The 13484-nt window shown below is 40.5% G+C and overlaps 1 protein-coding gene across 6 annotated transcripts in view; it reads right to left on the reverse strand.

Annotated features, from left to right (window-relative positions):
- The window catches only part of LOC128698005 (alpha-(1,3)-fucosyltransferase C-like), a 62438-nt gene extending 55242 nt beyond the window's left edge, over nt 1-7196 (reverse strand). For 2 of the 6 annotated variants that reach the window (XM_070097526.1, XM_070097521.1), the window contains exons 1-2: nt 6922-7196; nt 1364-1577 (exon numbers count right to left, since the gene is read on the reverse strand). Coding sequence is in view for 4 of the 6 variants with exons in the window: in XM_070097521.1 (XP_069953622.1) it covers nt 1364-1375 (12 nt within the window). In the remaining 2 variants the exon portion in view is untranslated. Of the gene's footprint in view, nt 1-1363; nt 1626-6921 lie in introns of all 6 variants that reach the window. The other 4 variants (XM_070097524.1, XM_070097522.1, XM_070097523.1 and 1 more) reach the window with 4 other exon arrangements.
- Nucleotides 7197-13484: the final 6288 nt, after the last annotated feature.

Here is a 13484-nt window from a genome sequence, read left to right on the forward strand (position 1 = left end):
TTAGTAGGAGCACTGTCGAGTGATGTGTATTAGCTGTGTGTAGAAGCAGGGACTCCCTTTTATATTGTCAGTAAGTATTAATTTGATTCAGCTTACTGCATTCTCCGCGTGTCAAATATTTAAGTAACTCGGTATATTCCATCTCAGATATCTTAGTATTAAATCTTTCTCAGCAACCCTATATTAAAATCCCCATTTTATACCTTCTACCTCCTGTCTCCCATCCCCTCCCTTCTCGTTTGAATACTGGCTCCTTTCCCTTCGCTCGTCTGTGTGACTTGTTAATGATTCAGGTCGGACCGAAACGTCAAAAGTTTTTTTTTCTATGTGCGGGTTATATGTGTATTGTGAATAAATATTTAACTATAATCAATGAATTGTAATAGTGTGAGAGGCAGTATTCACTTTCCCAAGCTTTCACTTGATTGTTATTATTATTGAAGAGTGAAAGTCTTTGTAAGTGGTAAGATAAAAGTTTTCGGAAAAGATCCCAGTAGAGTGTTGTGAGCGGTTCGTATATTGGACTACGTGCAGCCAGCAGTAACAGCCTGGTTGATTAGGCCCTGATCCACCGAGAGGCTTGGTCAAGGACTGGGCCACGGGTTCATTGACCTCTGGATTATTATCATGGGGAAGCGCTAAATCAGTAGGAATTATACAGCTCCTTTTGGGGGGGATGGAAGGCATTCAGGTTTAACTCAGGGAACTGGAACACAGATCCAATTCCCTAGATCAAGAGCCCCTCATCAGCATCACGGAACCTCCCTTGAGGGTCCGATATGACATGGTGCGCAAAACTTTATGAGATTTCTTATACAATAACTTATGTGACTCATTCATACTGATCGGCTGAGATACCAAGTTCAAATTTGGATTCAGTTTTTTATTAATTTTATGCTCTACAAAGGTAATGTAGTTTACTTGTAATAAAAGTGTGTTTCTTCAATTTCTCCATAGTGAAGCAACTCAAATTTGTCGTCATTGAGCATCATGTTTTGTCTAGTCGGATGACTAGAGGATGGATCAGAGGTGAATACTGCTCGGAGGATGGATCAGAGGTGAATACTGCTCAGAGGATGGATCTGAGGTGACTACTGCATTGGAGAACTGTTACCCACAAGATGGATGTGGCAGGGCTACCCACAAGACGGGTATATACACTAAGAGTTGTATATTTATCGGTTTATTTACACCAAGAAGTGCATAGCTCTCAGTGTACATAAACGGACCTTAATCCCTATCTTAGATAATAAATCGTTCTTTTTATTAGTGTAACGGTGAAAAACAGTCTTTAAGAGCAAGGGGCAATCAAGAAGACTTATTAATGTAACACACAAACTGTTATTTAGTGTTGCATACTAACCTTAATGTACATTGCAGAGGGTGAAGTACAGGCTAGGGGTGCGGGTGCTAGACGCGATGAGACTAGTACGGATCCACAGCTGTGCTAATAGCAATCCACGTAACAGGTGTTCTTTCACGTGGCTTGTATACAAGCTCTGAACTACAATATCAAGTGAAACATACTGAGTGAACGAGAAGTAACACCCCTTCTCATTGCAGCCCTTCTCTTCTTTCTGATAATGATAAGTAATCTCTTTGTATCTCTCTCTCTATCACTCTCTCTAGGGGGTAAAACATCAATAGTATGTATATTCACCACTTGTTGTACCTATTTTCACACATGTTAGAGGAGGAAGACTGAGTGTGGTATTATTCACAGGTGTGTACGCGCACACTGAATGTATATAATATGTAACACTCATAAACATCTTCAACGCATTTTTTACAAATATAGTGTTAAACCACATCATCAGTGCTGTAGTAGTGATGCAGGGGTTTAATACAATGGGGTTTAACGTCATGAAGCTTAACACACTGGGGTTTAACACTACAGCTATTCTGAGAATAATAGTTGGTTTTCACACAACAAAAATTTTCTAATTAAAACAAAGTCAACAGATTAAAAAATAGAAAGTATGCAACTTTAAACGTAACTTTGTTACAATAAACAACTTTACCATTAATTTAACACTGCTTATTAACGCAAACATTGTAGTAACACTGGAGTGTGAACAACCGTATGAATGTTATGGGGATGAAGTCAGTGTATATATACCGAGAAGTGTACGTTGTTCAGTGTACTAGTATATACACCTAGAGGTGTACATCTCTGGGTATATACACCGAGAGGTGTACGTCTCTCAGTGTATATACCCTGACAGTTTACTTTAACCTCTATTTTGGAAATTAGAGTATTCTTGACTGGTGGTAAATAGGTAACATGCATCCATAACGACCCTATGAGTAGTTGATAGGCTTTAAGCCCAATTAGCCACTGTTACAAAAAACGCGATTCTAAAAGCTTAGAGATCTCCAGTGAACACTAGAAAGGACTGCCCTTCTAGCATCCAGCCTGTTACTGGGTTTTCGTAACAAGTAGTCAGTATCCTTGTCCAATTATCCATAAGAATTCAGTATGATTCAATAGTGCTTCAGGATTACAACTGGTAGGCTACTAACTAGAGAAATTAAAATTTAATAAATTTATTAAGTCTAGAGGAATATTATCAAATTAAATTATATTAAATTAATCACAGTAATCAAAATAATATCACTTCTCTTGAGTACAATATTATTGTGCTGAAAGCACATATCACATTTATAATTCTTAAGTACCGTCTGGTACATTAACATTTAATAAGATATTACAAATATGTACAAGTAAGTGTGTGTGTATGTGTGTAAGTGCTCTAAGTAGTTCGTTATGTCTCAAGACTCGACTAGACTTAAACAAGTGACTGACAAAGTCCTCAAATAAACTAACTTCTTGACCAACTGGCAACCAGAACAGTCTGCTTGGACAATAAAAAGAATGCTAAGCCCAATAGCAATATAACAAGCAACTGCAACACAGAATCAGGAACAAGGAGATAATATAACGACACTAAGTAGGGACCATCAGCAGATCCTCCACAGAAGTTACAAAACTCCCATACTACTGAATCTAAGTTCAGCATAAGAAAATCCCCGACTGTGATAATACACAGAAACCAGTACAAGTTAGGTGAGAAGCTAAAGCTCAGGACCTGAGTTGCTCAGAGTGTCTATGCGACACACAACCTCAGTACAACGTCGAAAATCACTAAGTCTATACAATTTCTGTGAACAGAGTTCTACAGAACAAGAATAATGAGACAGACAATTTGTCCAACCACCAAGAGGGTCTAGATCAGACTGAATACTTCAAGCGAGGTGAGGACACCCCCCCTCGATCCCGTGATAGCTCCGTGGGTTGCTGTCGCTGCCCAACAAGAAGCCGGCAGGGAAACAAGCAAAGAGCGATAATTACAGTAGTTAGACAATCAAGACTTGACCTGAGCACATAATATGTTACATCCTACCTAACAAAGGAAGCTACGTCAAATAACAATATAAAGCAATACATTCACGATTTAGCTATTATCGCAAATATAAGCAATATAAAATTAAATGAAAAGGTAATAATTATATATATACATAATAATCATTGCAACCCATTCAGGGGTTGCAACAGCCACCCAACCATGAGGTCCAGTCTGTGTGAGGTTAAGGTCAGAACTGTGAAGATGGAGTTGGCTTGTGACTCTGGTTGAGTTTCTGTTGTTCACGTCTAGACACCTTTAGTTTTTACCTTACACTAGTGTTACAATGCCCAGAGTTGGAACGTACTTAGAATGCGGCCTACCTGGAGAAGGAACGTAAATAAACGCCAGCATTCTTATTACTAGGGAAACGATACACAGGCTGAACGAGCGACTGTGATATCTACACTGAAGAACAGTCAGGTTGCGACACATGACACTGGAGCATCTACGATTTACATTAACTTTTGGAATTCAGGCACGCTTTCATTTAATTTGAATCCCATTTATCTGGCAATAGAAATAAATTAGGCTGTGTGGGATGTGGCGGAGGGTTGTCCATACATATCTGAGGACTTGTTCAATGACGTTCATAACACAGATAAGGCAAATGATGGTAAGGTTACTTTGTATTACGATCAGTATCAAATTCTTGAAACAAATGTGCAAAATAGGAATACTTCGAAATTATGGTGTCCTGTGGTTCGGTTGGTAGCGCCCTCTGCTCACTGAGGGCTCTATGGTTCGATCCCCGGCACGGTGGAAACGTTGAGCATGTTTACATACATATTTTACCCCTTGTTCACAAAGGAGTATGTAGGTACCTGGGTGTTAATCCACTGTTGTGGGTGGCATCCTGGGAGGGTGGTAGTATACCTTCGACAGGGCAGGGTTTTGAAATGTGCTGAGGTTGGATAACAACTCTTGGCTTACCTGGAGGTTATTCCGGGGATCAACGCCCCCGCGGGCCGGTCCATGACCAGGCCTCCCGGTGAATCAGGGCCTGTTCAACCAGGCTGTTACTGCTGGCCGCACGCAGTCCAACGTGCGAACCACAGCCCGGCTGATCCGGCACTGACTTTAGGTATCTGTCCAGCTCTCTCTTATGCTTGGTGGGAGGCTGTTGAACAGTCTTGGGCCCCAGACACTTATGGTGTTTTCTCTTAGTGTACCAATGGCGCCCCGCCCCTACTTTTAATTGGGGGCATTTTGCATCGCCTGCCCAGTCTTTTACTTTCGTAGGGAGTGATTTCTGTGTGCAAATTTGGGACCATTCCTTCCAGGATTTTCCAAGTGTAGATTATGATATATATATATATATCTCTCCTGCGTTCCAACGAGTACAAGTCAAGTGCTTCAAAGCGTTCCCAGTAGTTAAGGTGCTTGACAGAACTTATATGTGCAGTAAAGGATCTCTGTACATTATCTAGATCTGCAATTTCACCTGCTTTGAATGGAGATGTTAATGTACAGCAGTATTTCAGCCAAGAGAGAACAAGTGATTTGAAAAGGATCATCATTGGCTTGGCATCTCTCGTTCTGAAAGTTCTCATTATCCATTCTATCATATTCTTTGCACTTGTGATCGTGGCACTGTTATTTATTTATTTAATATCTTTGCAAATAGTACATTGAGATTTTGTATTTACAATAGTGGGTTTCGATGCTGGGTTATTAGAGGTTATAGGTGAGTAAGTAAGTAAGTTTATTCAGGTATACACAAATACAGTTACATAGATTATCATACATAGCAGCATATGTGTAGAGAACCTGGGATAACCCAAAGAAGTCAGACAGAGTGACTTATTTCCATTGGGGTCCTTTTACCTTATTATTATAATATAAAGGTTATAATATTTTCTTATTATTCTATATGAAAATAACATCTTATCATTATACTAAAAAGACTATCTACTACACGAGGGTCATTAAGACTATCTACTACACGAGGGCCATTAAGATTATCTACTACACGAGGGTCATTAAGACTATCTGCAATACAAGGGTCATTACTAAGAATAAGGTAAAATTACAGTGTGTTAGTTAAAAAATAAAAAATCATTCCCCTCCCTTTCTGTAGCTACATTCATTAAGCACCTTTTGGCACTATTCTTGAACTGGTTCATGCTATGACTGGCTTTGACATGTGCAGGCAGTCTGTTCCATTCCTTTATTGCTGTACAATAAAAGGTGTTTGAAGCCAGGCCACTGACTGTGGGTACTACAAAGTTGTGCTCTCTCCACCTAGTACTATGATTGCTTTGGTTCCCAACCTTGACAAAATTGGCAGTAAGATATTCTGGACACTGAGCAATTTTATAAACATGATTTAGCTTCAGTTGTTTTACTCTGCCTTCAATATTCAGCATATCCAACTGCTGTAATTCATTCTGGCCTACATGCTCTCTTGGACCCAGGTCCAGGATGAATCTTACAATTTTGTTCTGGGTGATTTGCAGTCTATCTTTCGTTTTTTTTTTTGTCAAGGCAGAGTACCATGAAGAGCAAGCATAATCCATATGACACTGTATAAGGGCTAGACATAGGGTCCTGCGAGCCTCAGTAGGTAGACACTGTGCTTGTCTATAGAGGAACTTCAGTCTTGCATTCGCTTTCTTTACTACACTGTTCCCTATGAATTCTCCTGACATGCATGGGTCAAAGGGGATTCCCAGATATTTTACTGACGAAACCAAAGTGATGGGCTCCCCATTACACTGGACATTAAAATTATTTACTCTTCTCAGTTTATGTTTCGTGCCAAAGAGAATGACTTCAGTTTTCCAGAGGTGTAATGATAGTTTGTCTACTAACCATTTGCTGCAGGACTCCAGTTCCAGTGATAATACATTAGCTATGTGGAAAATTACATTTATCTGAATGTATCATTATGTACATAACAGTAAATGAACAAAGATAATTATTATTTATCAGATAGACAAGTAGGAATTTGGGACACCTAGGTCGCAAAAAATGTCCCCCTTCGATACCTACCACTGTCATATCCACATGTTGCTCTGGACCTATTTTTTTTTCTTATCTATTATTATTATTATTAAAGATTCGCCGGTATTTTCCCGGCCCAGGCCTTTTCCAAGTGGTGGCCCAGCCTTGGCTCCCTCTTTAAGGAGTGTCTGAGACCGAAGTCTCCCATGGGAAGAGGCAGAAATACCTCCTCATCTTTGGGACCAACTGTCCCTTCTGGTCTGCCATCCCCGCCCCAAGGGGGTTAACGGGAATGAGAGTCTTGTGAGCTGTAAGCTCGGGCTCAGGCACCTACCCTACCCTAGAAGGGCTGGGCATGGTGTCGATCTATCTCTTATCTATTAATTATTATTATTATATCAAAAAGAAGCGCTAAGCCACAAGGGCTATACAGCTTCTATTAATTATCAATGAAATATACACCAGGAATGCTGGTAAATATATAAATTTGTGGACTGTATATTAAAATTAAAAAACAATTATAGATATACACAATTACATAACAGAAAGAGAATATCTTAATATCACTCACCAATCTGACTGGAGATTAATGTGTCATGTACAGGACCCCCCTTTTGCCTACACTTATGAAAAATTTACCGGCTAGAATTTAAACAAATTAGACAGCTTATCTGAGATTCCTGGAGTTGTCCTGTCCTGTCGCCTGATACTCAAATTATGCAGGAATGCACATCCACCAATTTCGCCTCCTATTTGAGAGGTGTCAACACAATTTTAACCTCTAGAGCACGAAAAACTCTTCCCATATTACACTACCGTCAGCGTCCAATTCAAACAAAATGGCGAGTGTCTTCTCTGCGCAAGCGCAGAAAAATTCCCATTTTTTATGACAAATTTTTATTAAATACAATATAGGCCATCTATTTACCTATAAATTACCGTATTTCCGGAAAATGTACAGTATTTTCAACAAGCTATATCTTCTGGGTCTTTACCTGACACTAACAGAGCGCTGTCATCTGCATACAGTAGGAGTTTGCACTTGACACTGATAGGCATGTCATTGACATAGCATAAGAATAATAAGGGACCCAGAATACTACCTTGGGGAACTCCACATGCTATCGGCAGGGGTTCTGAATCCGTTTTGTTGATTTTGACAATTTGTCTCCTGTTGCTAAGGTAGGACTTAAACCAGTCTTCAGAACCTATACCGATAGCTTGAAGTTTCTTACATAATATATGGTGGTTGACAGTATCGAAGTCCTTTTGCAGGTCTAAGGTTACCATACCTATGAGGTTCCCCTTTGACATTTCAGTTCCCAGGTAATCCATCAGATTAATTAGGGAGGTGTCGGTTGAATAAGGTCTTCTAAAGCCCGATTGGTAGCTATAGAAAATGTTGTTGTCATTAAGGTACTTAACTACTTGACAGTACACCGCTCTCTCTAGAATTTTGAATATTATACTGAGTATACTAACAGGCCTATAGTTGCTTACATCAGACCTACTATTTTTCTTGAAGATAGGAGTAACTCTGGCCTCCTTGAACCCGTCCGGTACGGTGATTGATAGATTTATGTGAGCAATAGGGTTTGACAGTTCAGAAGCACCATCTTTTAGGAACTTAGACGGGATGTTATCCTGGCCAATGCTCTTAGTTGGTTTAACCTGCTTAGTTCTTTTTGAATAAAGTCATGAGATACACTTACTAGTTGACAACTGTTTGGGGTTACCCCTTTATTGGTATAGTATGTTTGAAACTTATCAGAGTCTGTGTTAAAGGTATTTGATGCAGCTGGTAGTTTACTTACTAGTGTTGATGCAACAGATGTGTAGTAGGAATTGAAACAATTTGTCACCTTAGATGTTTCGTGGCATACCTCGTTATCGATAGTGAGTACTATGTTAGACCTATCTACTGGTTTATGACTATACCCCAACTGTTTTAGTTGTTGCCAGAGCTTTCTGGGGTTATGCTTATACTCTTCAATTTTTGAGCAATAGTGCTTTGCCTTTGCTCCTTTTATAAATCGCTGCACTCTGTTCCTCACCCTTTGGAATTCATTTAGTGCTGCAATATCCTGTCTGTTTGCTTTAAATCTTTTTAGCAGCTGGTCTCTGAATTTCACATCATCTAATATCTCAGTAATCATCCAGGGTTCAGTTCTTCGTTTAATCCTAACTTCTTTAACTGGTACAATATTATCAAGGATGGTAGTGAACATTGTTTTGATTTTTTCCCAGGCATCGTTTACGTCCGTGCAACTTGTTATCTCTGTCCAGTCACAATTGTGTAGCCTATTTACCAGTTATGGAAAATTTTCTAGGGGTGTTACCTGCACGTACCTCAACATTACATGCATACGAGTAATCTCATTGGGAGACAACAACTATATTGTTTACCGTAGTCACCCCGTGTAGACACGTGAGAAAACTTCACTACCTCTGGTCACTGCAGGTGGGCCTTCGACATTCACAAGCTTATCCATATCTATCCGAGACCAATATAAATTGGATAGCACCCGCAAATACGGCGCTACTAATTAATTGTGGACTGTATAGATTATATTAGTGTAACTGAATGAAGGGGAAGGGGTAGGTTACACATGGATATATCCATCAAGGAAAAACACTTGTACATAATCTCACCACTTACCAGATATTCTCTGGTGGCCACTTTATGTAGCTGGATCACCCATAACCTATATAGAAAAAGAGAAAGGTCTAATCGACACCATGCCTAACCCTTCTAGGGTAGGGTAGGTGCCTGAGCCCGAGCCTTTACCTCATAAGACTGTCATTCCCATTTGCCCCCCTGGGGCGGGGATGGCAGACCAGAGAGGCCTAGCTTGTGGCTAGGCCTGGGGACAGTTGGTCCCAAAGATGAGGAGGTACTTGTGCCTCCTCCCATGGGAGACTTAGGTCTCAGACACTCCCTAAAGAGGGAGCCAAGGCCGGGCCACCACTTGGAAAAGGCCCGGGCCGGGAGAATACCGGCGAATAAAAAAAAAAAACTATATATGAAATTGCATTTATCTGAATGTCTCATCGACACCATGCCCAGCCCTTCTAGGGTAGGGTAGGTGCCTGAGCCCGAGCCTTTAGCTCATAAGACTGTCATTCCCATTTGCCCCCCTGGGGCGGGGATGGCAGACCAGAGAGGCCTAGCTTGTGGCTAGGACTGGGGACAGTTGGTCCCAAAGATGAGGAGGTCTTTGTGCCTCCTCCCATGGGAGACTTAGGTCTCAGACAAGGCCGGGCCACCACTTGGAAAAGGCCCGGGCCGGGAGAATACTGGCTAATCTTTAATAATAATAAAAAATCTGAATGTATCATTATGTACATAACAGTAAATGAACAAAGATAATTATTATTTATCAGTTAGACAAGTAGGAATTTGGGAAACCTAGGTCGCAAAAAATGTCCCCCTTCGATACCTACCACTGTCATATCCACAAGTTGCTCTGGACCTATTAATTATCAATGAAATATACATCACCAGGAATTCTGGTAAATATATAAATTTGTGGACTGTATATTAAATTAAAAAATTATTATATATAAACACATTTATATAACAGAAGAATATATCTTAATCATAACACTCACCAATTTGACTGGAGATTAATGTGTCATGTACAGGACCCCCTTCCCCCCTTTTGCCTACATTTATGAAAAATTTACTGGCCAGAATTTAAACATAAATTAGACAGCTTATCTGAGGTTCCTGGAGTTGTCCTGTCCTGTCGCCTGATACTCAAATTATGCAGGAATGCACATCCAACAATTTCGCTTCCTATTTGAGAGGTGTCAGCCCAATTTTACCTCTAGAGCACGAAAAATTCTTCCCATTATTCACTAACAATTGACCAGTTCAAACAGCAATGGCGACTGTCTTCTCTGCGCAGGCGCAGGCTCTTCCCATTTTCGATCATAAATGTTATTAAATACAATATAGGCCATCTATTTACCTATAAATTACCTTATTTCCGTAAAATATGTACAGTATTTTCCACAACCTATCCAATTACAACCTACCTAACTGGCCAGTATCAGTCTGCTATAACTAGAAGGGTTACTTAACTGTGGGCGATTGATGCTCCTTATTTCCTCCATTCACCATCTCATTTCGATGTCCTGCTACACTGACACGGTTCTTATTCCAACAGGACGAGGTATCCGTTGGTTTGTCCAGGTTTAGAAGTCGTGACTCCATAAAAACTTCACTATCCTCGGGACGGGAACAACGTGGTCTAACGTGTTCACTCGGAGCAAGGCGACTTATTTCACTTCACGCATTCTCTTAACTTAGTGTTATTATCACTGATTACATTACAATTCACATGACGATTTAATGTCTCATAATTATTATACACATTAGAGGTCACTCCATTAAGATATGAGACCGATGAGTGAGGATTAGATCACGGGTATTTTCTCCTGGACCCTCCATGGCGGCGCACCAGTAACCGCCGGTCCTATCATTATTCGCTAATTTTACCACTTTATTACGGTAGTCCCGTAAATCACGTTCCCTCACTCTCCACCAGGAACAGTTACGACACTTCCTATTATGAAGTGAGGCCTATATTAATCCTTAGGCCGCCGTAAACGCCAATTCCCTGGTCCCATGTTTTCACAGTCTCTTAACCCCAATTCAAAACACTCCCGCCTCTGCCATGCCCTGCCTCGACCCGTCCCCGCACATCCGCGCAGGTGCAGGGGGAACACTGTCGGTTCTATTCAAATTTCAAATACATTTTTGACCCAAATCAACACATTAAACACCTATTAGGCACTACAGCTTCGGAAAATTAAAATATTTTCCACACCAGTGTTTGTTTACTGCAGTTTCTACTTGACCTCATTTTTATTGCCCTGTGTAGGCCTATCCTATCCCTAGTGATTTTCCTGGTGCAGTAAATGATGAAATGATCACTAAGGTCTGTGGTAATGACGCCTGAATGACTAATGTTCTCAGAGCGGTTACAAAGTATGTGGTCAATTAGTGTGGCTGAGAACTGTGTGATCCGGGTTGGTGTATTAATTAGTTGAGTGTAACTATTTAAACCTAGAATTTGCTTACACCTTTTGCATAGCCCGCTATTTTGCTGCTGAAAACAGATATAGAAGTCTCCCGGTATAATTGTCTCGCAATTGTTTTCAAGTCCGGACAATACTCTGGAAAAGTTTTCTAAGAACTGGTCCTGGGTGGGAGGGCGGTAACTAGTTCCTACTAAGATGGGCGTAGTCTTGGGAAGCAACACTTCAAACCATAGAATCTCCAGTTTATTGTTATTTAAATCAGGTCTTTTGTTGTAAGTTAAGTCATTTCTAATGTAGGCACATACTCCACCACCCTTTCTGTTCCTATCTAAGCGTTTTATATTGTAACTTCTATTTTGACCTCGTCGTCAGTCACCGTATCATCCAACCAGGATTCAGAGATGGATATAACTGCCGCCCTAATTTTGTTAGCTAGATCTTGTTAGCTAAATCTGCCAATTTAGGAAGAAGTGATCTTGCGTTCACATGAATAAAGTGAAGGCTTGTTTTCATAAAACAATTATAATCATCAATATATGGCAATGGGTCATTTGTATTAAAATTAGGTAAATCAATGTCATCGATCGACACCATGCCTAGCCCTTCTAGGGTAGGGTAGGTGCCTGAGCCCGAGCCTTTAGCTCATAAGACTGTCATTCCCATTAGCCCCCTTGGGGCGGGGATGGCAGACCAGAGAGGCCTAGCTTGTGGCTAGGCCTGGGGACAGTTGGTCCCGAAGATGAGGAGGTACTTGTGCCTCCTCCCATGGGAGACTTAGGTCTCAGACACTCCCTAAAGAGGGAGCCAAGGCCGGGCCACCACTTGGAAAAGGCCCGGGCCGGGAGAATACCGGCAAATCTTTAATAATAATAATATTAATAACAATATCATCATTGCTAAAGGGTAACTGTGCCAAAGTGCATTTGTTACACAATGAATTCTGGCACCGTTACTATAATTGTACATACATCCATCATGCAACCGCCCTTTACACATTTTACATAATGTGTCTTTTCTGTTCTTCTTACGTAATTTAGTACAGTGTATGTACCTGTTTGGTAGTGTTTGAGATAATAATGGCTGCATTGTCTCACATTGACCTATGTATGCATTACAAATTATTATATCCCGCGATACTGTTGTTTTATATACTGCACTGTCAGTAGAATAATAATAATAATAAGTTATATCATGTACTTGGAAATAAAGATTAATAATAATATTTGTAATATAATAATAATAATAAATATAATAATAATAATAATAATAATAATAATAATAATAATAATAATAATAATAATATTATTATTATTATTATTATTATTATTATTATTATTATTATTATTGTATTATCAGTATTATTATTATATTATCAATTTTATTATTAATCTTTATTTCCAAGTACATGATATAACTTATACAGACCATAGCTGACATCAGTGACGTACTAAGCCTGAGCTCGCTACCACCTGCAGCTCACAAGACTGCCATCCCCACGAGACCCTTTGTGGCGGGACAGATGGCAGACCAGAGGCCTAGCTTCTCCCTACGAGCCCCGTGAGGGCGGGGACTTTGGCTAGGCCTGGGGACACTTGGTCCCAAAGATGAGGGGGTACTTGTCCCTCCTCCCATGGGAGACTTAGGTCCCGAGACACTCCCAGATAGGGAGTCAAGGCCGGGTCACCACTATTGGAAAAGACCCGGGCTGGGAGTACCGGCGAATAAAAAAAAAAAGTGACGTACTATATAGAAAACCCCTTGTTATACAGAAAATTTCGGGCAACTTAGGTTAAATTTGTCCAACCAGGGTCTGGTTGGACAGGACAGCGGGGGCGTTGACCCCCGAAGCCTCTTCAGGTAAACTCCAGGATGCTACCCACACCAGTCGACTAACACCCATTCTACTGCTAGGTGAACAGGGACAGCAGATACCTTGAGGAAACGCTTAAATGTTCCCATCACTACCGGAGATCGAACCACGGACATCAAGTGTGTGAGCTGAGTACGCTACCAATAGTAATGGAAAACAAGACCAATTTTCATGCCCCCATCTTGCACGAAACTTCACGTATAACAACAGTTTGG

This window comes from Cherax quadricarinatus, chromosome 58 (assembly GCF_038502225.1).
Source record: "Cherax quadricarinatus isolate ZL_2023a chromosome 58, ASM3850222v1, whole genome shotgun sequence".
Taxonomy (NCBI): domain Eukaryota; kingdom Metazoa; phylum Arthropoda; class Malacostraca; order Decapoda; family Parastacidae; genus Cherax; species Cherax quadricarinatus.